General features: G+C 40.1%; 2 protein-coding genes across 3 annotated transcripts in view; both read right to left on the bottom strand.

Annotated features, from left to right (window-relative positions):
• PHLPP2 (PH domain and leucine rich repeat protein phosphatase 2) overlaps positions 1-12,221 on the bottom strand; it is an 81,805-nt gene extending 69,584 nt beyond the window's left edge. Inside the window, exons 1-2 of the mRNA XM_043599595.1 lie at positions 12,049-12,221; positions 4,759-5,021 (exon numbers count right to left, since the gene is read on the bottom strand). Of these exons, the coding sequence (XP_043455530.1) occupies positions 4,759-5,021; positions 12,049-12,147 (362 nt within the window). The 5' untranslated portion in view covers positions 12,148-12,221. The remainder of the gene's footprint in view (positions 1-4,758; positions 5,022-12,048) is intronic.
• Positions 12,222-16,335: 4,114 nt separating this feature from the next.
• AP1G1 (adaptor related protein complex 1 subunit gamma 1) overlaps positions 16,336-26,284 on the bottom strand; it is an 80,656-nt gene continuing 70,707 nt past the window's right edge. For both annotated transcript variants that reach the window (XM_043599592.1, XM_043599593.1), the window contains 2 exons: positions 21,901-21,999; positions 16,336-20,475 (listed from right to left, as the gene is read on the bottom strand). In XM_043599592.1, the coding sequence (XP_043455527.1) occupies positions 20,374-20,475; positions 21,901-21,999 (201 nt within the window). In that variant the 3' untranslated portion in view covers positions 16,336-20,373. The remainder of the gene's footprint in view (positions 20,476-21,900; positions 22,000-26,284) is intronic.

Below are 26,284 nucleotides of genomic sequence, written 5' to 3'. Positions count from 1 at the left end.
TGTGACCTGGCTGAAGTCGGACGCTTAACCGACTGCGCCACCCAGGCGCCCCAATTAATAATTTTTTTAAAGACAAACCAAACTTTATCATGTAAGAGCAATGGACTGGGACACCAGGTGGTGGTGGGAATGTGCTATCAACTGACCCTCTCCAGGCCTCTGTTTCACATTTATGAAACAAAGAGAAATGGTCTCGGTTATTCCCACTGGCAAGTTACTGGCCTTCCGGGCAAGGCCATTTTTTGTTGTACAAGTCTATCCCACACATTGAGGACATTAAGCCTCTCTGGCCCTTGCCCCCTACATGCTGGTAACTCTCTCTATTGAATGTGACAACCAGCAAACCCTGCCCCAATGGAAAGGGCATGGGGTCATTAAGTTTGGAAAACTTTGTTTCCCTAGTAGATGATCTCTTTCAGTTTCCTCAAAGTACTACAATTCTATAAATAAATAATCCTCAGTCTCACTGAAGTGACAAGTCCATGACTGAAAAAGAGTACAGAAAGAAAAAGTCATGGGTGACTTAGAAAAAACATGAGGTAATTTTCGTCCCAGTAATCCCATTTCTAGCACGGAGCCCAGGGAGAGCAACAATATAGCGATTCATGAGCTAAGATTCAGTCATCACAACACCACTTTGAAGAGTTGAGTAATTTGAAACAACCCAAATAGGTAACACTGCGGACTTACTGGGTGCCAGACATCAAGGTAAGCACTTTACTTCTTGACACTCCAAGTGAAGCACATCTCTTAGGAGCTTCATGCAGAATCTCAGGCCCCACCCAACCTTCTGAATCAGAATCTTTATTTTAGGATATGTGCTGCTGAAGCGAGCACTAGAATATGTATTTTAACAAGCTCCCCGCCATGAACATTAGACTTTAAAAAGCACTACTTTCCAAGTATTAATTCACTTGATCTTTATAATGTGTAATTTTCATCATGACTGCTCTATAGTGTAAATATAATCATTCTCCATTTTATACATTAGTAAACTAAGGCACAGAGCATTATATAACTTGCATAGTGACGGTCAGAGCCAGGATTTGAACCCACACACTCTTGTTCTAGAATCAAAGCTCTAAATCATTATTGCCTATTATTACTCAATTTTTAAACAAGTTATAGTATTTCCAGAAAATGGAATCTTCTGTAGCAATTAAAACGGATGTCTAAGGAATTTTTAATGACACAGGAAATTAACTGAAGAATGCAGTAAACAAAACTGAATATATGGTATGGGCCCAAATAAGTAATTTTTAAAAATTACGCACATTTACTTTGAAAAAGACCTGAAGAAAAACGTTGGTGTGGAAAGTCAAAATATGGGACCTGGTGTCAGAATGCTGGAGTTCAAATTCCAGCTCCTCTTATTAGCTCAGTTATGTAGAGGCGGCTTTTAGGCAACAGTCTTAAGCACTGGAAACCTGAGCAAGGTAAAAGGGCCCACAGGAACCACCGCACTGGACTCCAACAGGCTCATTAAGCCATAGGCTCTAACCAACCAACGGGCTACTTACAACCAGGCAGTTCTTAAGATTACCAAAAAAGGAAAAATTCCATTTGTCCCTGTATTCCCTCATTCCACCCTATAACTATAGCCCCTCACCATCACCTCATGTCAGGCCATCTCTCCTTTGCTGTTCTGCCCTCTGCTACCTTACATTGAGTCTAGAAACTTCTCTCCCTTGCTCTGCCTTGGGTGAATTCTTTCACCGCATGCACAGGTGGCCTCCATTCAAATGAAGCACCCCACATTTAGAGAACCCCCATCTGACTGAAATACTCCACAAGTGATCTTACGTGAGATTCTTAACCTTAAGCCTCATTTTCCCAAATGAAAATAACATTTACCTCACAAGATCATTGTGAAAATTAAATGAGGTAATCTACAAAATGCATAAGCATTGAATATTATTATTTCTCTTTATACTTTTTCATCTTCCTAAATTTCTACAATGACCGTGTTACACCAGTAAATAGCAAAAATAAAAAAGAATAAAAATAATCCCTTAGATTGTCAATATCTTACAGGCTATTAGGAAGTACCTATTCGTGTGATTAGATAACACAAGACTGAATTCAAGCAATTAACAGTTGAATAAGAGATCTAAAAAAAATCTTTAAAAAAGTATGCTTATATAGTAAAACTGAGTAAGGGACGCAGCACCAGTTCCCCTCCAGGAGGGACTGGGTGAAGAACAAAGTCCACCACCTACTTTGAATGACTGAGGCATTCCAACTGCCTGGCAGTACCTGACTTTGAACAGGTTCCAGGACCTCCGGCAAAGCCTCACTCTTCCTCATCTGAAAGAAAGGATGCTACTTCCCTTGGAGTTACTGTGAGGATTTAATGAGAATAGGAGTGTTAAGCACTAAGCACAGTGACTGGCAAAACAAGCAGTCAATGTTAGCAAAAATCCACCATCATCACCACCATCATCATTCTCTGGCTGAATTAAACTTCTCGAGCTCCTACTCCAGAAATTGAAATATATTCATTCTTTTCAAATGGCAATTCAATAGTGTTTTCACTATTTTCTAATCAATTAGATCTACGAAGACCTATTTCATTACAAAATTATCAAGGCCACAGGGCTAAAAAAAAAAAAAGAAAAAAAGACAAACTTTCCATTTTAAGTAGTTTAGATTCACAAATTATTTCACATTTGGATTCTTAACTACACAGCTAGGAGCAGCAAGCCAATTCAGAGTTCCTCCACTTTTCTGTATCTCTGCACACATACACATTAGTATACAAATGAGTAAGTCTTATGCTTAAATACATGAACTCCATCAATCACTACCAGCTATAATGTAGGTCAAGGCTTTGCACCTGATATAATTAGATCGGAATCGGTGTTAAGATTTAGAAAAGCCTAAGGATCACCCAGTCTGATCCTTACGTTTTGCAAATGGATTTAGGAAATTTAGTTAACTGGTGAACAAGGAAAACATTCACATGCTAATCTACTTTTTCAGGAATTAGTCCAAACCCTAAAAGAAGCACATAGTAAACTTCAGTTTAGACTTTTTAAGTGACATCAATTTTTAGCTCAACTAAAGGTGTTACTATTATTACCACATGTTGAGGAGTAAGTGGGAGCTTCCTTTCTCACTTTCACGAGCCGCTCACTCTAAATCTACAGCTCTAACTTCTGTTTCAAGACATTTGTTACAGGGAGGGAGGAGAGAAGGAGAATGGTCAGGCATTTAAGCTCTTATTTGATGTCTAATTCAAAGAACCAGCCATTTTTTTTTTTAATTGAAGCACAGAGTTCATAAACACAGTATAAGACTACTGTAAGAATACTTTTTCACATTTATATAAAAAATTCTAAAGAACACAAATGGCATTTGAATCTATAAAAATATGCTCAACTTCACTCATTAAGATAAATGAAAATTAAAATGACAAAATAACAAAATTCCTACCAGATTTGCAAAAATCTAAGTCATTAGGCTTGAAAACAGATTTGTCCTTGGAATGCTGACTTTATGATTCTCTAATTTAAAAACTGTTGACAATCAGGTCTATTCACAAGCAAGTATGTGCTCACATGCTTGAGTATGTATTTATATTTACATATAAAATTTAATCCTAACATGATCTGGAGAAAGGGGAAAATAGGCATATTTTTATTATTATTTGTCAAAGTTTAACTTCTATGAAGAGATATCTGACAATATATATCAAAATTATAAATGCACAGGGACACCTGGGTGGCTCAGTCAGTTAAGCATCCGACTCTTGATCTCAATCTCAGGGTCATGAGTTCAAGTCCTGCATTGGGTTCTGTGCTGGGCACAAAGTCTACATACAAAAAAGCAAAACAAAAAAACGGTAAATGCATATATCCTTTGGCCCAGCAATTCTACTTCCAGGAGTTTATCCTACAGATTACCTCCACATGGGAGAAATATCATAGGTAAAAGAATATTTACTGCAACACTGCTTGTAGAAGTAAAAAGTAGTAACTATCTGAATGTCCATTAATAGGAGACTGGCTGGGGCACCTTTGTGGCTCAGTTGGTAGAGTATGCCACTCTTGATCTCAGGGTGGTGAGTTCAAGCCCCACGTTGGGTGTGAAGCCTACTTAAAATTAAAAAAAAAAAAAAAAAAAGATTGGCTAAAATGATGGTAGACTCATAAAATGGACTATTATACACCCATTAAATAAATGTAAATTATATAAATATTAATACAGAAAGATCTATAAGAGATTTCCAGTCAGTAGTGTGCTGGATATAGCACCATTAGTTTTAAAATTTATATACAGGGGTGCCTGGCCGGCTCAGTCGGTAGAGCATGCACCTCTTGATCTAGGAGGTATGAGTTCGAGCCCCATGGTGGGTGTAGAGATTACTTAAAATTTTTTTAAAAAATAATTATAAAATAAAATTTATACAGAGAGACACATATTTATGGATGAGCATATATACTTCTCTATTTCTTTCTACAGATTTCAATTTCATTCTATTTACATGTATTATTTTTTTAAATAACTTTAAAATATTTATTTTAAATTTAGATATCTGACCCATGGTGTAATCCAAATGAAGTAACCATCACATTTTCCTTCCCTGATGGCTTTTAAATTCAGGAATCATAATGTCAGCATTCCAAGGACAAATCTTATTTCAAGCCTAGTGACCCCACAATCAACATCAGTTCTAAACACAATGAAAATCCTAGAGCCCACTTCCCATCACAAAGAGTAATGACTTACATCAGAGTGGTAAAACTCAGACCATACCTGACTAGGTCCCCATGAAGCTGTAGATACAGACTTTCCCTTCCCTCTCCAGCACAGATTTCCGACGCGGGGGTCTCCACTGTACACAGGACAAGATGTAAGTCAGAGGAGGCAGAGGCGGTTGTAGAGGCAGTGGTCGTGTCTGCTCCATAAAGGTAAACACAACCTCTCTTCACATCTTCTCTCAGCCAGTCTCTTTCTCGAGAACCAAACCTACTTCTCCTATTCAAACAAGTTCTGCTCCCATTGCGTTTCATATTTCTCTAAAAAACATCAAGAAGAAAGAAATCATTAGCTATAATGTCTGGCTGAGTTAGACACATTCAGTCTTCACCCCACCCTTCCACTTTACATTCACCAAACACCTCCTCTCTTGGGGCTTTCCACATCCACCATGCCCATTCCTAAGCTGGAAAATGGTTTTCTCTCCTGCTAGCTGTTCGGGACTCTGTCCATTAGCTTCTCTGACCCTTTCTTTTTCTTATGTTTTCAGAAAAATGTCAAGAATTATCTGTGCACCACCTATTACCCACCTTTCATAAAATTTAACATTTTGTCATATTTATTTCAGATCCTTTTTCTAAAGAACATACATACAACATATTCTTACATATACTGCTGAAGCTACCTGATACTCCATCAATTCCATTTCCTTCCCTCTCTCCGCAGAAACACTCTATTGTATTTGGTATTCACCATTCCATGCATTTTTCTGTCTGCCATATATGTATATATCTATAAATGAAATTTTATTTTACATGATTTATAACTGTAAATGCTAACATACTTATGTTTTACCTTGCCATTTTTGCGGGGGGGGGGGGGGGTCAATATTGGTCATGCTAATACACCCAGCTCATTCATTTGAATATATCCCATTATATGAATACATTGCAATATATCCATTCTCCTGTTGATGGCATTTAGTTTGTTTCTAATTTCTCACTGTTATAAACAATGCTGCATTAGATGTTTTTGGACATGTCTCTATAATGCAAATTGAGAGCTTCTCTAGGGTCCTGACCCTCTGCCTCACAGCCTAAATAAGTATAGAATATTATACAAATGGTTTTTATATTCTAATCATGTTCCCAAAAAAATTACTGTTGCATTTGAAATTTAGGTATGTGAAATTCACACACATTGTGGTTACCTCAAAGCAAAAACAACTGCTACAGCAATAATATGACAAGGCTCTAAAGATCAGTATTTACCTGTTCTTTTTTATGATAGGCCATTTCTATTCCTTTTAATATAAAGGCATTTCCACTAAGGCTTACACTGCCATACCTCTCTAGTGTCAGTCTCCATTACCTGTTACTATTTCAGTCATATCCAGCTACCTATAACTCCCAAACATGTCACGATTCCTTAATTGTGTGACTTGTCTGAAAGGTCCTTCACCTTGTCCCTCTGATGAGATAGGCTTGAAAACTCTACTCATTTGTCACCCTGTGTTCTCTACAGAGCTTTCTATTTTCCCATCCCCATTCTCTCTGCATACCTAAAATTAGCGACTCTACTCTCTCCACAGCAGAACCTCTTCACCTTGAATATGCATCTATTACTATGGGGATCACAATGGGCTTTAATAATGTATTTGATATTTCTTCCTCTCTTCTATACTGAGAATCTATTACGGAGCCTTAATACCTGAGTGGCAAACTGATGCATTCAGAACTGAACTGCCATCACAGAAATGTATTGCCAGTCTATACTTTAGCCCAATATGCTCTGGCAAGAAGTTGAATAAGCTTGGGGCGGAGGGGGGAACATCTCCTTTTTTACAGAGAACTAAAATCTTTTTGCCAACCAAAAAGTAAATAAAAAACTTTTGTTACTATTCCTCATTGGAAATCAGAAATACCTATAAATAAAGCAAATATTATTTTTGTAATTACCAAGATTAAATATTTGAGGACAAATGTGGCACCTAAGGTTCAATTTCTAAAGTTGATAAAGGATGGGCACTTGAATGGCTCAGTCGGTTAAGCGATGGACTCTCGATTTCAGCTCAGGTCATGATCTCAAGGTTCATGAGAATGAGCCCCATGTCAGGCTCCGCGCTGACAGCACACAGCCTGCTTGGGATTCTCTACCTCCCTTTCCCTCACCAACACGTGTGTGAGCGTTCTCTCTCTCAATCAATCAATCAACAAACAAACAAACAAATAAATAAATGGAAGGAGAAGCAAAAAGGTATTCCCAGGGAGGAAGAAAGAAAAATATGAGAATGGCTTCATTGTTCAAGAATGACAAGTAAATCAACTGTTTTACAGATATTAAGGATTTGAATATAGCTATTTAAGACCATGAGGATTATTACTGATTCTAACTTTAGATAAGTAGGATAAACCCCTGCTACAAGTGGGAACTAGGTCTCTCTCTTCTCAACAAGAGCATTTTCTCAAAGCTGAACATCTCAGAATTAACAAAGGGCTTTCAAGCACTTATTTTACAAAGACAAAGGCCATCATACTTGTATCACCAAGTAATTTTAACCACTGATTAATTCCAAATATTCCTTATTTTTTAGTCTCTGGGAAAGATTAACAACTGGTCCATCTAAAAACAGCATTCTAGAGGGCGCCTGGGTGGCTCAGTCGGTTGGGCGTCCAACTTCAGCTCGGGTCACAATCTCGCGGACCATGAGTTCGAGCCCCACGTCGCACTCTGGGCTGATGGCTCAGAACCTGGGGCCTGCTTCTGGTTCTGTGTCTCCCTCTCTCTCTGCCCCTCCCCCGTTCATGCTCTGTCTCTCTCTGTCTCAAAAATAAACGTTAAAAAAAAAATTTTTTTAATAAAAAAATAAAATAAAAACAGCATTCTAGGGGCACCTGGGTGGCTCAGTCGGTTAAGCATCCGACTTTGGCTCAGGTGATGATCTCACAGTCCATGAGTTCAGGCTCTGTGCTGACAGTTCAGAGCCCAGAGCCTGCTTTGGATTCTGTGTCTCCCTCTCTCTCTCTGCCCCTCCCCCCACAAAAGAAAATAAAAACATTAAAAAAAATCAAGGTGATTTAAAAAAAAAATAGTATTCTATATGGTACAGTAACATCTTTACAAGGAAGCTCTGTGTTCTGCACCAAGTGGAGAGAAATTTAGCTCACTGGAGAGAGCAAGTGGATACTATTCCACACAACCACCAAAAAGCTTCTTTTAAAAAACTTTTTAAGGTCAAATAAGGCCCAATGATCTCATCAATCTTTTTTTTTTTTTTTTTTTAAATTTTTTTTCAACATTTATTTATTTTTGGGACAGAGAGAGACAGAGCATGAACGGGGGAGGGGCAGAGAGAGAGGGAGACACAGAATGGGAAACAGGCTCCAGGCTCTGAGCCATCAGCCCAGAGCCTGACGCGGGGCTCGAACTCACGGACCATGAGATCGTGACCTGGCTGAAGTCGGACGCTTAACCGACTGCGCCACCCAGGCGCCCCTCATCAATCTTAAAAAAGTCAAGAGAAACCCCAGGAAGTTATTATTTTAGTCCATCCATGATTTTTCTTCTGTGAGGATTTTTAAAGACATTTTTATTTATTTTTTTTTTAAATAAATTTTATTTTTTTAATTTTTTTTTAACATTTTATTTATTTTTGAGACAGGGAGAGACAGAGCATGAACAGGGGAGGGTCAGAGAGAGGGAGACACAGAATCTGAAACAGGCTCCAGGCTCTGAGCCATCAGCACAGAGCCCGACGCGGGGCTCCAACTCACGGACCGCGAGATCATGACCTGGGCTGAAGTCGGCCGCTTAACCAACTGAGCCACCCAGGCGCCCCTTTTAAAGACATTTTTAAATGTTTATATATTTGTATCAAGACTATAAATTCCTGGCAGCTCCTTTTGCCCAGGGGTCATGTCCCTGTGCTTTAATAAAAACACCTTTTTGTACAAAACAAAACAAAACAAAACAAACTACATTCTTTAAGAACTTTGCTGAACACATGTGTTGTTGGTCAAAGAATGTGTCTCCTACATATATGACATATTACACCCTATAAACTGCTGAATTAGAACTTGAGTAGATATCATTCTCTTAAACCTGCTCAATGGGCATTTAAAAGGCCTACATACCAAACAAGCATAGCCTTCTAGCAACAAATCTAGATGGACTGTTCAGCTGTTATTAGCTATTGCTGAATTACCTGTGCTTTCTTCTCCACTGTGTAAAGCATCAGATAACTGCTGAAGGCCAGTACTGTCCTCTGATACATTTTCAGCTTTTAGAATCACTTTTCCACTGAAATTGCTAGATTAAGAACATTCTATTGCTTTCCTTATTCTTAAATAAAAAACTGTTGACAAACTTTTCTAAAAGGGAACAGAACTAAAATTACCTCTCACATCAAACAAGTATAAAAGAGCACATTTAAGATTTAAATGTATTTCTAGAAAGCACAAGTCTTTAGAATAAGCCATGAATTAAGTACCTACTTTAAGCTTTTAACTCTCCAAAAAGGAAAATAACCTATGAGGGCTGTATCAGTTCAAAGGTGATAAAATATTAAATGCCCACATACAATTAGCTCTAATATATGCATGGTAAAAACAAGAGTCTGGTCAGGTAACTCTCCCTATGCACTGAGTTCTATTAGAATGTGAAATTCTCTAAGGTAGGAGATATACTCCCCGGTTCAAAACTTTAAAACAATATAGCCTCGTCTCCAGGAATATATATGTTAAGGAATATTTTGGAAAGGGTGGGATGAGATAAGGATAGGAAGAATATTTCAGTTCATTAAACTCATTTTGGTATTCACGGATTTTTAAGAACCACATACACACATTATTTGGATAAAAACTTGAAGCTAGTTCTGACAAAAACGGATCTCATGGCACTCACTGTCCAGTTGTAACTTCTTATCTTGTACAGTCTGAGTAAAACAATAATCCCAAAGTTGTAGGAAACATCTGGAAAATGATGCTTCAAAGGTACTCCCAATAATCTTACGAGTATTACCAATTACCAGTATCATATTTATATTCCAACAACAGTAAACAGGTACATTCTAATTAGCAATTTGCTAAATAAATCTGGGAGAAGAGTTTTGAATCAAACTTTCCAATATCCCATACAGATGGACCTAGATCTAACCTGGCTAAATTATACTAGCTTAGCTATACTAGCCTTTTTTATGAAGATCTATATTAGACAATAATGATACTCACAATTAGGCATTAAGTATAATAAAGGCATTACAAAAAAAAAGAATAATAAGCCTTTTCCAAAGGTTCTTTAGAGAAGAACAGGTAGGAGACTATGACTTTCTTCTACCTATAGATTCTTGTCCAGTTTCACTTGACACAAAATTCAACTACTCAGCTACTTAAAGAAACTTCTGTATGCAGAACACACAGCACCTATTCACCATTGATGATCCCATTAATTTACAAGGATTATTTAAAATGTTGACCATATGCAATAAAGCAAGAGATGCAAGGGCATTAGACACTGTCAGCCTCCCACCAACTCAGTACTATAATCAAAATCAATCTCTGGAATCTTTCTAATGGTCCCCAGACTGGAACCCCAGGGAACCAGTGGTAAATAGGATCACCTCCTGGAAGTGCAGGAAGGTAGGACCCTTGAATCAAGAGCCTCCTTTCTCTCAATTCCTCCCCTCTCATAATTCACTCCCTCCCCAACAAAAAGTTGCTATAAAAAAAGCCAAGGTTGTTTATCTTCTAGGCCAGAGGACATTACCTATCTCTCAGACCTGCCATTTCCTGATAAGCCAGGGCAGAACTTTTCTTCATTTACAATTTACACTTGGTGACCTTATAGTTTTAAATAAATGTCTAAAAGTAATTATGCCTTAAATGCCTTAAAGTAAATAAATACCTTAAAGTAATTATACTTAAGACTTAAGGTTAAGTAAGTTAAAATAGTACGTACAAGGTTTATGCAGAAGTAAAGGTAAACTATGAAAAGTTATTTCTTTAAGTCACTGCACTCAGACTGGGAGGTAGTAGCAGAAAAAAGTGTTTCATATTCTACAGAGTTCTATTTTATGTTGTTTCATGGATGGATTCACCAGATACTTTACGTCTATCATTTTTTGCATTGTTCTCACCTTTGTAGTGTCCTACAAAAAAATCTCAACAATACAATGCTCACCCTTAATCCCAATTAACAACTATTAATGCATTTTTAACTTTAAGTATTTTCACTGTTTTGCACAGTATTTTTAAAGACATCAAATCCTCTAAATTTTCTTTTCTCTTCCATCTCGCTGACAAGTTTTAAATTCTGCCGATTTCCTCTTCTAGAACTCTAGAAAGAATTCTATTCCACCTCCAGAAGGACATCTAGCTTATATATTTGACCTACAGAAAAATTTCTCTCCAACTATTTCAGAGGCTAGTAGAAAACTCCATCCAGTTAATTTCCCACAACCCCTCCTTTAAACCATCTTTACTGTTGCCTCCCGACCTTACATCTCTTTTGCATTTAAACTTCTTGTCATCCCCTTCAAGTCTCCACTCTCCGCCTTGCTTGCATCTGCTTTCATTTTCCTCCTACTCCCCTCAATTCCTGCCCCAAAATCCTGCTAGATGCCTGTTGCATAACTGCTCCCCCATCGCCGTCTCCCTGGATTGTTAGCCCCACTCCCAAAACAGGAATGCCCGTTCTGCCAAACCCCTCCTCCCCGCTGCAACGAGACCAGAGATTCCCGGAGATTAAGATCCTCCGGGGATTCTCTCTCCAGGCAGGCAGGTCGAGCGCGTAGGCCTGCGCCTCGGAGCGCAAGCCGGGTCCTAACTTCGGTGGTGAGCCCCGGGGGCAGAGTCAGCCCGCTCCACCCAGCACAGCCCGGAGCACACCGCAGCGCCCGGCCAATCACCGCCGCCATCCTCCCGCTGGGGTGATGTCTTCAGGTGTCCGGGGAGAAAGCCCTGCGTACTTACAGCCCTGCTCTCGGGCCACGGGCGACCGGCCCCCGGCTCCCAGCGAGGCCAAGGAAGGCCGAGGCGGGCCCCCGGGTCCTGAAGGAGCCGGGTGGGCGGCGGCGGCTGGGCGGACGCCGGACCGAAGGCGTGGGCCTGCGAGGCGGGTGGCGCGCGGCCAGGGATGGGCAGTCGAGGGGAGACAGAGGCGACCAAGGCCTCGGCGGGGGCCAGTCGCGGAGGCCTCTGCGGGGTCCGCGGCGCCCCTAGCCAGACTGCGGGGCAGCGGGGCGGCGAAGCGGGCTGACGCGGCGCGGGGGTCGCCGCCTGCCTCGGCCACCGCGCGGGGCAGGGGCGGCCTCTCTCCTTCCTTGCTCCCTCCCCAACCCTCCCACCTCACCTTCAGGACCCGGATCCCGCCCGGCCGGCGGCTCGCGGGCGCTTCGGGCGGCTCCGGGGGCTCCAGCGGGCCCGCGGGCCCCGGCTCCACCTCCCCCATCGGCCGCGGAGGCTGCACAGGGACGCCGGGCCGGCGCGACGGCGCGCGAAGCCTCGGCGGCGCGCGCGCGAGCAGCCCCCTGGCCCCGCCCCCCGCGACCGCGGGCCCCGCCCCGGGCCCCGCCCCTCCCGCAGCCCAGCGGGACCTGCGTAGCTGCGGGCCCCGCGCGGCTACGGCGAGGAGCCGAATCCTAGCTGGCAGGTGGTGCGGAGCCCACGGGTGGGGCCGGGCGCTACCGAAAGGCTGGGCCTGAGTCGCCCGCTGCCCTCTGTTTGGAGGACTGAGGGTTATTCACTGCTATCACCGCCTCCGAGGTACCGGCTGGACTAAGGGCTGGTGGGGTCTGCACCTGTCAGTAGGGACCGGACGCTGCCCTCCGCAGAGGGTGGCTCTTGTAACTTACCTCTCCCAGGCATTTCCTCTTTCTGCTTCAAAACTGGCCTGTCACCCCCACATGCGGAGCCACTGAACGGATTGTCGAGGATATTCACCTTAACAAGGCCCTTTCTCTTCCTAAAGATGCTCACGACGTTCTTTAGCAAATTCAACCCAACCTCGTGTACAAAATGTCACTTCCCTGCCTCAAGTCATAATATGGTCTAAGACCATTTTATTATTTGTAAGGCTAATTTAGAAAATCTTTAGAAGTTTATTATTTTAATTCCTGAAGGGACGGTAGTTTTGTGACTAGCCAGTGGGCCAGATTTGGAGTCAGCCTAATTCCAAATCTGAGCTGTGCCTCTTATTACATCTATACCCTTGTGCAGTTTATTTGTTTTGAGCTTTTGTTTCTTAGCTGTGAAACAGAAATTCATATCTAACAGTTATTATCAAGATTTTTAAGGGCTTACATTTTATTCATTCATTCATTTATTTATATTCTCCAGTTAATATACAGTGTAGTCTTGGCTTCAGGAGTAAAACCCAGTGATTCATTTCTTGAGATTTTTTGAATGCATACAAAGTGCTTAGTAGGAATTCACAGTAACCATTTATAAGTCTGATTTTCCAAATTTAAGATTTACTCAGTTCATCGGACTTCTCCTCTTGTTAATTCTGCTCTAAATTTTCCTAGGAAACCTTTTAGATGTCTGGATTTTAGGGTTTTCCTCTTACACAGGTGTTAGTGAATCTTCAAGCAACATGTAGGGAATTAAGCAGCAAAATCAGTAATTTCCGGAGGTTTGAATAATTGGTGAAAAGTTATCTCCCCATTATCCACTGCTCCAACTTGCCTAGCCCAGACTAACTGTATGTCTAAAATATTTTAATTGAGGGGTGCCTGGGTGGCTCAGTTGATTAAGCATCCAACTTCAGCTCAGGTCATGATTTCAGGGTTCGTGAGTTTGAACACCACCCCCCCCCCCAACCTCCCTGGGCTCTGTAGTGACAGCTCAAAGCCTGAAGCCTGCTTCAGATTGTGTCTCCCTCTCTCTCTGCCCCTCTGTCCAACCCCCTCCTCAAAAAAATAATAAACACTAAAAAAAATAAAATATTTTAATTGTAGGCTTAGTACAAGAGTTTTGAGATCTCCCCCCTCAGAAAAGAAACACTAAAAAAATTAAAACATTTTAATTGTAGGCTTAGTACAAGAGTTTTGAGATCTAACAGCATAGTCTGTGCCCCCTTCTCTACTGTGAGATATATATGCATTCGGAGATCTTTTAAATTCTAAGATAAAATTTGACTCTTGTAAAAATTCTCTGTACAAATGATTTATTCTGTAAAAGTTTGGAAACTACTTTCTCCCTTCATATGAGCTACTTTGCATATGCCAAAATTCAATCTCCAGTAATCTTCATTTGTCTTATTTTAATAAATTAAAAATGACTTTGGCAAGTCTGATATAAAGTGAAAAAAGGTCTTAGGTTGACTACCTCCTGGGTCTTCCTTCCACCTTGAAACTACTTTCATGAAAGCTACTCAAAGTAGTTGAATCCTGGGGTGCCTTGGTGGCTCAGTTGGTTAAACACCTGATTCTTGGTTTCGGCTCATGTCATGATCTCATAGTTTCACGGGTTTGAGCCCCACATCAGGCTCCATGCTGATGGTGCAGGGCCTGCTTGGGATTCTCTCTCAACCTCTCCCCTGCTCTCTTCCTCTCAAACTTAAAAAAATTATTTAAAAAAATAAGTAGTTGAATTCCCATTTCAATGCTTACTGGGTAACTTATTCCAGCAAGAACACCGGTATGAAGGTTATAGGCACCCATATAGAGAAGTGAACTTTAACCAAGGGCAGATGGGCAGTGGAAAGACCAAAATGAGGTTCAGAATTAGGGTTTCTAAAAGCTTGTTTCTTGAGGTTTTATACATTGCCTTTTCCAGATCTCATGAGAAACTCTTTATTGATTGATCCCTTGAACAAGGGCAAAGGATCCTATCCCAGGATCAGCATTTTGAGTTAATGCTGGGGAACAGCAGTGGTAGATTGGTTTTCGGTTTTTTTAAAATCAATGGAATAAAGGCTAAAGCATCAATTCAGAATACAAGCATATGCTAAAATTTATGTATTTACTATTTTTTCATCAACAACAGTAGTACCCCTTTCATAAGGAAAACAAACAACAAAAGAATTTCCAGCCCAGATGTTGCAGGGAATCATTTATGATGCAGCTCTTTAAAGGTCTCCATGTTCTAAGATCCAATTTAGCAGTCAAGCAATTGATTCTTTTTCAAATCATGTAGTACCATTAACATTTTATACTGTTTCAAAGGTCACATATTCATGTTCTTCCCCAGTTCAAGGCAATGTGCATTATGTATGCCAAGGGTTATGTAACTATGGTTTCTGGAAATGGTAAACAGCTGAGACTAACCCTAAAAATAAATTCCTCTGGGAATTTCTGTAGAAAAATCCATCTGCCCTCACTGCAGGTTCATCATTACAGAAATCACTGTTTAGATCAAGCCAAGAGACAGACAAGTCATTACTGCTTCCTCTCTGTATCGTTTTATAAGTACATACCTCTCTCTCTTCACCTGGGAAGGACACACACACACACACACACACACACACACACACACACACACACAAATTTATCCTAGGAGCTTTCCCTAATCCTCACTACAAAATACAAAGTCTGGAGAAGAAAAGTCTGTCAAACTGGTAGAAGAGCCGTAAGATCTTACTACATTCACTTATTTATAGCTGGTTCCCACTCCTTTAATGATCATCACAAAGTCATCTTTAGGCCTAAATCTCTTATTTCTAACACAGGTTGAGCAGATTTTCTTTATTTTAGTTCCAAAGAAACAGGTAGTATTTACCTGGCTTCAGGATTTGAAGGAATGTTTTTTTCTGTGAATGTTTTCATTATTTCCAAAATAAAGGGACAAATAAACTAGGGGAGGAAACAGCATGGAAAACCCTTATAAGTGATAAAAATTAATTCGGTCCTTCTGGACTAAAGTTCAAATCTAAGCACTAATCATTGTATTGTTAAGTAAATGTCTGAACTCTATTATTACTGGGTAAACTTCTCTAATGTAGCTTTTAGATTTTTCTCTACATGAAATTATATGGAGATGAAAGTGTTAACCAAATTTAGTATTAGAAACAAAGATGAATTTTAACTAATCCATATATAAGGAAAGGTTACAGAAATGTCACTTATCAAACAGTGCCAAAGGGCACTTCTGCATAAACTAGATAAAGGCCACAGGCTCTATTCTCCTCCTCACTTAGGGGGCTGTCACACTCTCCCACTTCTCAATCAAGGGACTATAAGGGATCACCCGAGTAATAGAAAACCTACAGCTTCCAACTTCCAACCATTCTTCTATGGAAGAATTCATATAAAATAGATCATGAAACAGAATTCATTTTGGCTGGTCAATCTTTCCTCTTCTCAGTCACAGATACACTTAAACAATTTACAAAGAGAAGCTTATAACTAAAACCCCATCCTGGCCCCTAATACACATTTCACCCTGACATGCTTTGCCTTGTTTGAGAATTCACCCATGTGGAGAAGTAAGCATTAGTTAATAATCATTAGTTAAAAATTTCCAATTGCACTATTGACTGTCTCTAAACTACAGATTTAAGTCATTCAAATTCCTCTAGGTTGAGATTTCTGTAAAGGAAACATTAACAGGTCAGTAAGTTTAGCTCAAAGCTCTGGAATAAGAATTCATTCAAGCCTTTTCTAATCTACTTGTAAGAAGCAAGGAAGCAAATTTTAAATCATTTGAGTATTGACTTTTTATTATTAGTCACTGTTCATAATTTGTTTCAACCAAAAGACAATACACACAGAATTCTAATGCATCCCATGTAAATGTTTACATCCATTTTATTCCTCACTCACCTCTAAGACTTATCATTTAATTTTAAATTTTTTTTACATCTCAAAAATATGTCTGCAATAATTAGAATTAGCCGTCCCACTTAGAAACAGCCTTTAATATTTTTACAGTAAAGAAGATGTGATGGGGCTTCATGAAAATGTAACTTACAACAATTATGAAAGAAAAGGACTTTACAGGGACACAGTGGGAGTTCACAAAGGAAAGAGTTCAGAAGCTCTTTCCCATGAGCCCCTCCCCCCCCAGATAGAAAACAAAAACAAAACACACAAAGCGCAACAGCAGGTTCCAAAAACAAAAACGAAAAATCTCCAATGCTCCATCCTGAAGCCAGAATCAGCCTCATGGAAGTTCATGAAGCAACCATGCAAGCTGCTTCAGCACGTCCTTCTGTTTAAGTGTCTGGGTCCTAGAACCCTGCAGATGGAGCCCCCTCACTACTATTGCTTGAAAAAGAGTGATTCACCTTCCACTTCTACAAGCAGCCCCACCTTCCTGAGCCAAAGCTGGTCAAAGTGTTTCAAACTTCAGGTCTTTTCCTCTTCAGTGACCCTCCCCACTCCCAAACGCATAAACACACAGTCATGAACCACCTCTCCACCAACCACAAATTTGTGAATATCCACTTTTTGCTCTCTAGCTCTCACTTGGTTTAGGACCGTGTGGATAAAATACATTCACTAGAAAAAAATATACACATTCAAACTCTTTCTTCCCCCTAGTTCTTGTGGCCCAAATATTTTCCAATGCAGAAAATAATCATCAAGTTGAACCTCAAACAGTATCCCCTTCCAATCTCTTCTAGAAGAATGTAAAAATGGAAAGCATGTTTATACAGTAGATGGAAATACTCAAACCATTAGTGCTGAACAGTTTTAAATGTCTACTCTCTTATGTGAATGAAATACATCTTTAACCTAGTAAGAGGAAAGAATCCCCTCCCAACTGTTACACTGAGGAATGTTTCTTTAAATGAGAAAGACCTTAAAAGGAACAGATGATCACTACACACAGCATAAAACATTCCATGACTGTCCAAATCACCTCAAGGTAACAGCACCAGAGCATTGTGGGAGAAGCTTCTCGGGTAGAGCACCCTTCCTACAGTTTTTTGAGATTACTTAGATTAATTCTCCCTTAGGATTACTTTGGGGCTGGGGGTAGGAGTGACAGGAAAGAGGGGGAAAATGAGGTAAAAGTGCATGTGAAATTGTCCAAGTATGTGTAGGCTCACTGCTTATCACCCTGGAGTTATTAAAACAGCCATGGAAATCACTCTTTCCTCACAATGGCTCTGAAGTTGTAAATCTATTCAAATTTGCTCCCCCTCGAATGGTCATACCAGGGAAAGAAATTACTGAAATGTGTAAGTATTCATAAAAATTAAGAGATTTCTCCTTTTAGCAGCAAGGCCAAGTACGAGGAGAACTTATTCTGATCCTAGAAACTAAGGCACGCTGAAGCTTTCAAAGATCCAATTACTTGGAACAGTCTTCACAACCATCAGTATCCTAGGCAGTTTTTTGGCCACTAGTTCTTCAGTGTGGTGCTCAGTTTCACTCTCCAAAACCACTTCATATTCTAGGCAGCACCCCTTGTGTTAAGGCCATGATTTTTATCCCTTTATCTAGACAAAGCTATGAATAATCCTATAACTCTACCTCGAAACTATAATCACCCATGGAGATTTGTTACTAGAGTAGACCCCTTCCAGCTCCATTAGCTAGCATTGTCTTCTAGCATGGTCTTCAGCAGGTTTCTGAGATCCAACTCAGTCCAACTAAAGAAACTTGAACTGGTCAACTATAAATGTGAGAGAAAATAAAGCCTCTACCACAAAGAGGAATGTTAGATAAATTCTGTTGAAGAAATCCACCAATATTATGTTAACCCTATCATGTTTCACAGCATTAAGTATCCATCCAAGGAAATCAGTCTGCAAAGAAAGCTTAAAAGGCTGTATTTTTCATCGCACAGGCAGAGCAGCTGTTGGAAATATACACTAGTCCGCACTTGCCTTTACTGAAAACTATGCACAAGGTAATATCCTGTTCTTGACTCAATCAACCATTTACCCAGTAGAGTAAATTTTAGCAAATCTTGCTCTTACATAAGACCAGAAATCTTCCCCTTTGGAGCCTTTTAGTTCAACCCCCATTTGTCAAATGTTAGGAATAATCTAGCATCTGATACAGAGCTAGATTTGACAAGACACTGAAAATTTTAAGTAAAGTCTTGGGGAAGTGAAGGGGGAAAAAAAGATATTTGTACCCAGGTTTAAGACCAGAGCCAAAGTAGTCATTATACTGTAATCAATACAGTAATGATTGCAAACATTGTAAGAGCAAGGTGGGCCTGACTTTTTCTTTCTTTTTTTAGTGTATCAGACATGGCACCTGTGCACCTGAACGTACACGGTACATTCAATATGTGCCACAGGAGTCACCTTACCTCACTCCAGCAACTCAGTGTTAAGGTTTGATAACACAGGGGTCCTTTCTAAAAAGCACTCGGCACTCTCACTAGTTTAAAAAGCTCCAGACCTCAGGTCTTTGATGCAGATATTCATGAGATTGGCTACTCTCAAGACACCAACTTCTCAGACTCAGGAAAGGATATGCCTACCCTATGGTGTCCATAAGACCTCCTCTCATACAGGGGCAAGGAAGCTACAAGGCTTCATTCCAACACCATAAAGTACAATATAGGAAAGATTTCTTTAACCGCGTGGTCTTTATTTCAGTGCCAGTGTTACAGATACAACACAAATGTTCCAGTTAGAAGAAGGAATTCAAACGGAATGCCAAGGTCCAAGCCAGGCTCAGGAAATAAAAAGGAAGGTTTGGAATCATGAAGAAGATGACTCCAATATGCTCTAGGATGAGTCTGATACTCACTCTTCCTATGGGCAAAGGTGTTTTTTAAAGGAGTCTGATCTTAAAAAGCTAACTCCTCTTTCCACCCATTTACCATAGTTCAACAGGCAAGTTATGGGCTTAGGAGAAACTTTTAAAATTTGTGGTGGGAACAGGGGCATTAATAACAATATATCCTTTAGAAATTGTTCACTTTGCACTTTCAGGGGAATCAATTCTGAAAATCATGGAGAGTATTCATGACTACAGCTAAAGAATGGAGAGAAGGGGGAGCTGGAAGAGCCTTGGGAGTTTCTATTACAAATAGAGCACCATATCCTTCATGCCAAATCTCAACAAAAGCTCTTTTTAACTGCATCTGTCCAGTGTTTAAAATAACCTCTCCAGGTCTACCCAGTTCTTGGTAACAAACATACATACATGTGTGTGTCTGTGTGTATACAGCAATGCACAGAAAAGGCTACCAGGAGCCTAATGCCTCTTTCAAACATTGGGGGAAACAGTAGAAAAAGGCAGGGCTCCCTAAAGTCCATTTTTACATTTCCATTCTGAATGCCTGATGTAAAAAGCGCCTGAAGATAGTAACCCAGCTAGTGAGGAATGAATACCCCACCTCGCCCAGTCCACAGAAAAACACAGTAGAAAGAAGGGGCAACTCTTTGCTGCACAGACAGAGTGAGTGTTTTCTTGCCATGGATTCTAGTCCTCTCCTCCAGACCAGCTGCTTATTTCCTCAGGGGCCCAGGGAATGTTGATTCTGGCTGTAAATGTGGGACGGGTGGAGAAGTGCGGACAAAGGAGAAGAGGAGGAAGAGTGCAAAGTAGCCTCCAGAAGCAGCCAGCCTCAACAGTGGAGGAGAGGAGATTCGTCTTTGACAATGCTTCAAGGTCAGCGATAACTTCAGGAAAATCCTCCTCAACAGTTCTCTTCAGCTCCTCATGCCCATGGTACAGTTGGGGGGGACTTGCCAGCGATCACAACCTCCTTCCCAGAGTTCCTTTGATTGAGTGGGACAAGAATGAGAATGGTGCCCAGGCCCTCATTGCCAGGACTGAGGGGGAAAGTTGTTCACCTCTGCTAGATCTTGCATTGCTGAGCCCTTGTGGTTATATGTGAGCTTGATCCGCATTCGCAGCTGTTGCTGTGGAAGAACAGAGAATTACAAATTATACACTGAAAGGAAATCTCTAGAATCTATGTGGGCCACAAAGAGACTTTTTTTTTTTGACAGAGAGCACATGTGCAAGTTGGGGAGGGGCAGAGACGGCGGGGGGATTGGGGGGGGCAGGGAGAATCTTAAGCAGGCTCCAAGCCCAACATAGGGCTCAATCTCCAACCCTGGGATCATGACCTGAGCCAAAATCAAGAGTCAGACACTTAACCAAATGAGCCACCCAGGCACCCCTACAAAATAGACTTTTAATCTCAAAGGAAACAAATTATTTTACAGCAAAGCTGTATCTTAAAAATGAAACAGGCAAACCACCACCATCCCTACTGCCTAGTACTCTGGCCAACATCATACAGTCGAGTAGAGAAAATGCATCTCCAAAACACATCATCAGCTCCAATCCTAGAACTGCATTAATGGGACAGAACCACTTGGGAGCATTTCATAGTCACACTGGCTGAGTGCTTTTCAAAAACATTCAACCTTTGGATCCAAGCTTCTAGAAAAATGAGGTAACATAGTCATCTTATGCTCTACATTCAGAGATACTGATGTTCTCTGTAAAACCAACAGTAAATGTGAACATAAACTTTTTTGTTCCCAGGACAGAAAAAAAAGAGTTAACTTATGGTAACAGAAGTCATTATAAGACAGCTCAATTATAAATCCTTTTGACTTTATGTGGCAGATTTCAAATATTAATGCACTAAGAAAATTTGTACTTTTATGTATCAGATCATCAAAGGAATCTATGCTATGCTATAGGCAGATAGTCCAAAATACATTGCATAGCAGAGGAAAGGCAAAATGTTTTGTGAGAAGGAAATATCGGGGTTATTAGACACTGCTAGAAATCTTTCAAGGTGAAGAAATTCTCTTAACCATTTTCAAAACCTGTTTGAAAACGAGTCAACTGATGACTATTAAAGAGTCAATTTACTTCTTTGAGAAGATGTAATGAAAATATTGCTTAATTTCAGTTTCTAAAGCTACTTTTCATTTGGCTGGTTCATTAAAAATGCTTCTACTTTTGCTGTGAATACTTACTACAGTAGTAAATGTGGATATATGGGGTTGTACAGATACTCTTACCCTAGACTGCAACTTGTGTAAAGATTAAAATGTCTAACCTTCCACTCTTCTGCAAAGAAATTAAACCTGTAAGCCTCCAAATTCTTTAAAGCTGCATTTTAATAAGTTGCCACTAAACCATTTCATGTGTCTGAGCTGCATTTATTATCTAATCTACAAAAGAATAAAGAGGTTAGAGTAGACCTTTCCCAGATACTTCTATGAATATGAGTCAAAAAAAACCCTAGAGAACCAAAGCAAAATTTTATTTCAGGAAATATGCTTATACTTCGCTCAGATATTGCCTTCAAATGTGCTACTCACCTTCTGTGGGTTCAGAACTTTAATGACTTGTGTGATGGTCCCCGTATTAAATGCTGGGACAATGCTGCTACTAGGAGACAGAAGCTGCAGCTGGAATGTCTGTGGGGAACAAAGGGCACTCTTCAGAAAAAATAATACACTCAATACTGTGTCAGAGATGTCAACAAATAAAAATGTCAAGACACTAAGATGATTATTCAAGTAACAGATTTACCTACTACTATGCTCTATTTGTTTTCCAGATACCAGCAATTCATAGTATGTGGGCTGACTATAACCTTCATGTTATTAAAAAAAAAAAAAAAAAAAAAAAAGCCACCGTTAGGTCTTTGATCATAAAAACTAGCAATGAGCCACTCTCCTCTTTACAAGCAAAAGGAACTTTAGCCTACCACTTTTCAAAAGGTGACCAATTCTTGTTTTGGCAACCTCACTTAATAGTAACTGATCAACTACGCAGGTAAAAAATGGGTGTCTGTGGCTAAAGAAAGCTAGAAAAGAAAAAAACCTTCTAGAAATAACAAACCAGCATACCATTCACCAACTACAGCCCTTTATGCTTTGGTGTGAGTGTGATCAGGAGAGTTGACCTTTTGTTTTCTAAAGTCTACATAATCTGGAATGTGTCAAAGGCTACATGACAGAGGTAAAGGAAAAGCTGGAAAGAGCCCAGATGTTAATATGTATGTGGAATACACCAGGATCTCTCCATTAGTGACACAGGGATTAAGAGAAAAATTATGTGCAGAACTAGCCTATACAGCAAAAGACCTGAAAAAGCCAAATGTCACAATTTTTAGTGTAAGTTTCATGTGTTTGTTCACAGAGAAGAGATAAAAGTGCTGTAAGATAGGTCAACGATAATTGTTAGCACAATATAGTATATATATGTAGCGATTCTACATACTAGGATTTTTTTTTTTTAATTCAAGTTTATTTATTTTCAGAGAGACAGCACAAGGAAGGTAGGGGCAAAGAGAGAGGGAAGAGAGAGAATCCCAAGCAGGCCCTGCACTGTCAGCGCACTGCCCGACATGGAGCTGGAACTCATGAACTGTGAGGTCATGACCTGAGCTGAAGGCAGACGATTAACCGACTGAGCCATCCAGGTGCCCCTATACATTAGGATTGTTAAAATCTTTCCTGAATAGTGTAGTCTTCTAAAATATTAGAGAGTGATCATCATCAGGGAAACACAAATTAAAACCACAATGAGATACCATCTCACACCTGTCAGAATGGCTAAAATTAACAACTCAGGCAACGACGAGAGATGTCAGCAAGGATGTGGAGAAAGAGGAACCCTTTTGCAGTGCTGGTGGGAATGTAAACTGGTACAGCCACTCTGGAAAACAGTATGGAGGTTCCTCAAAAAATTAAAAATAGAACTACCGTACAACCCAGCAACTGCACTACTAGGTATTTATCCAAAGGATACAGGTGTACTGTTTCAAAGGGGCACATGCACCCCAATGTTTATAGCAGCGCTATCAACAATAGCCAAAGTATGGAAAGAGCCCAAATGTCCATCAATAGATAAATGGATAAAGAAGATGTAGTATGTATGTGTGTGTGTGTATGTGTGTGTGTATGTATATATGTATAGGTGATGGGAGTATTACTCGGCAATCAAAAAGAATGAAATCCTGCCATTTGCAACAAAGTGGATGGAACCAGAGTGTATTATGCCAAGGAAAATTAGTCAGAGAAAGACAAGTATCATATGGCTTCACTCATACGTGGAATTTAAGATACAAAACATGAACATAAGGTAGGGGAAGAAAAAAGAATATAAAAGCAAGGAGTGGAACAAAACATAAGAGACTCTTCTAAAAAATTTTTTTAATATTTATTTTGAGAAAGAGAAAGAGAGAAAGAGAGAGAGAGAGAGAGAGAGAGAGAGAAAGCGAGCTCAAGCAGGGGAGGAGGGGCAGAGAAAGGGGGAAGCACAGAATCCAAAGCAGGCTCCAGGCTCTGAGCTGTCAGCACAGAGCCTGATGTGGGGCTCGAACTCACGAACTTCAAGATCATGAGCTGAGCCAAAGTTGGATGCTTAACCGACTGAACCACTCAGGCACCCCAAGAGACTCTTAAATACAGAGAACTGAGGGTTGCTGGAGGGTTTGTGGGTGGGGGGAAGGGTTAAATGGGAAAGGGGCATTAAGGAGGACACTTGTTGGGATGAGCACTGGGTGTTACATGTTGGGGATGAATCACTGGATTCTACTGATGAAATCATTATCGTACTACATGTTAACTATCTTGGGTGTAAATTAAAAAATAAATAAAAATTAAGGAAAAAAAGAAAAAATATTAGAGAGGAGAAAAAAGAAAGAGGGGAAAAAGAGGAAGAGGAAAGAAGAGAGAAGGAGAGAAGAGGGGGAGAGTGAGAGAGAGAGAAGGGAAGGGGGAGAGACACAGAAAGAGATGGGAAGAGGTGGTGCTGGCAGAGAATGAGAGGAGGGAAGTCTAGCCATCTGTAAGGACCAAAGCTTTACTGTAAGAGTAAAGAGATTTAGTATCAACTCACAGACTTATCATGTTGGGTCTTATCATAATTCTATTGTCAAGACGGATGATGTAAGCTAAAATATTCTTTATTTATTTACATTATTTCATCAAATGTAAAATGCCATTAATTGTAATTCACACCATTTTATGTACCCCTGAGAAAGATAACAGGTTACCAATTAAACTATGGCAAAGTATTAATTTTAAAATGCGTCTCAATTTCAGAGATAATAAAAAGTGAAAACAGTAATAGAACCTATGAAATATGGTATTTTGAAGTTCAAGATACATCATGACATGCAAGGAGGTATTGTAGAGTACAACACCAAAAATAAGGCTATGCTTTAATGGCAGAGGGGATATGTTGCTAGTACACAGCCTCAGGTAACAAGTGTAAAACCCTAAGTTGTAGCAGCTAACATTTACTGAGCAATGAACACATGAAAAGTGCTTAAAACAGTACACAGCACATAAAACTCATCTAATCCTCAAAGGAACTCCAGGAAATAGACATCATTATCACCATCCCCTCTTTGTAAAGGAAGAAACTGAGGCACACAGTTTAAGGAACTTGCTTAATGTCACACAATTAGTACTGAAACCACTCCATTCTCCTAAAACATCTACATTACTCTAGTTCCTAAAAAATGCAATTAAAGGAGGCTTTTTCAAAATCAACAGTAGCCACAAATAAAATGTCTTCAGTTTTCAAAAATGTGTGGTTTGAATGTCACACTTCACATGTCACTGCAAAGATAAGGTTAGCTTAGTCTAAACCAAGGGCTGGCAGAGGCGCCTGGGTGGCTCGGTTAAGCGTCCGACTTCGGTTCAGGTCATGATCTCGCGGTCCGTGGGTTCGAGCCCCGCGTCGGGCTCTGTGCTGACAGCTCAGAGCCTGGAGCCTGTTTCAGATTCTATGTCTCCCTCTGTCTCTGACCCTCCCCTGTTCATGCTCTCTCTCTCTCTGTCTCAAAAATAAATAAATGTTAAAAAAAAATTTTTTTTAAACCAAGGGCTGGCAGACTATGACCCATGGGCCAAAAATGACCTGACATCTTTTCTGTAAATAATGTTTTACTGGAACATTTACTGTGCAACAAAGCCACACTCCTTCATTTACATGGTGATTATGGCTTTTTTGTTTTCAGAGAGAGAGAGAGAGAGAGAGAGAGAGAGAGAGAGAGAGAGAGAGAGCGCTCTAGCAGGGGAGGGAGAGAAAGAGGGAGAGAGGGAGAAAATCTTAAGTGGGCTCAACACTCAGCAAGGAGCCTGACACAGGGCTCAATCCCATGACAATGGAATCATGACCTGAGCCAAAATCAAGAGTCGGTCACTCAACCACACAGGCACCCCCCTTTTTTTCACTATAACAGCAGAAATGAGTAGATGCAACAGAGATCATATAGCCTAAAATACTTACTATCCTATCCTTTACAGGAAAATTTTGCCTATTCTTCATTCTCAATACACCAAACTTTTCATTATTCAAAGATGGGACATAAATATTCCTTAAACTAAGATCTGGTATAAATAAAACTAAGCAGTCATTGTATCAATAGTAAACTAGGTATTAAAGAAGGAGGAATGACTGTTTCTTTCACTCAAATACTGAGATGAAAACTGTCAATTCTGATCCAGTGACTAGAAGAGAATACCAAATAAAGTCCTTCATCTTAATGAACTTTAATTCCATGTTAGTAATTGTGTTTTTCAGGTTTTTACCACTGTATTTCTGAACTCCAACCTACCCTACATGCCCCTGAGCATTAGTAGACCACCTCACAGAATTCTGCTGTGAATCTCATTAGCTATAATCAGAATGTCCTTTATCCTTCAGGAATAACTGTAAAAATATTTAAAGTATTTAAAGTAA

This window comes from Prionailurus bengalensis, chromosome E2 (genome assembly GCF_016509475.1).
Source record: "Prionailurus bengalensis isolate Pbe53 chromosome E2, Fcat_Pben_1.1_paternal_pri, whole genome shotgun sequence".
Classification (NCBI taxonomy): Eukaryota; Metazoa; Chordata; class Mammalia; order Carnivora; family Felidae; genus Prionailurus; species Prionailurus bengalensis.
Note: the sequence above shows the minus strand (reverse complement) of the source record. Positions and strands in the feature narration are given on the sequence as shown.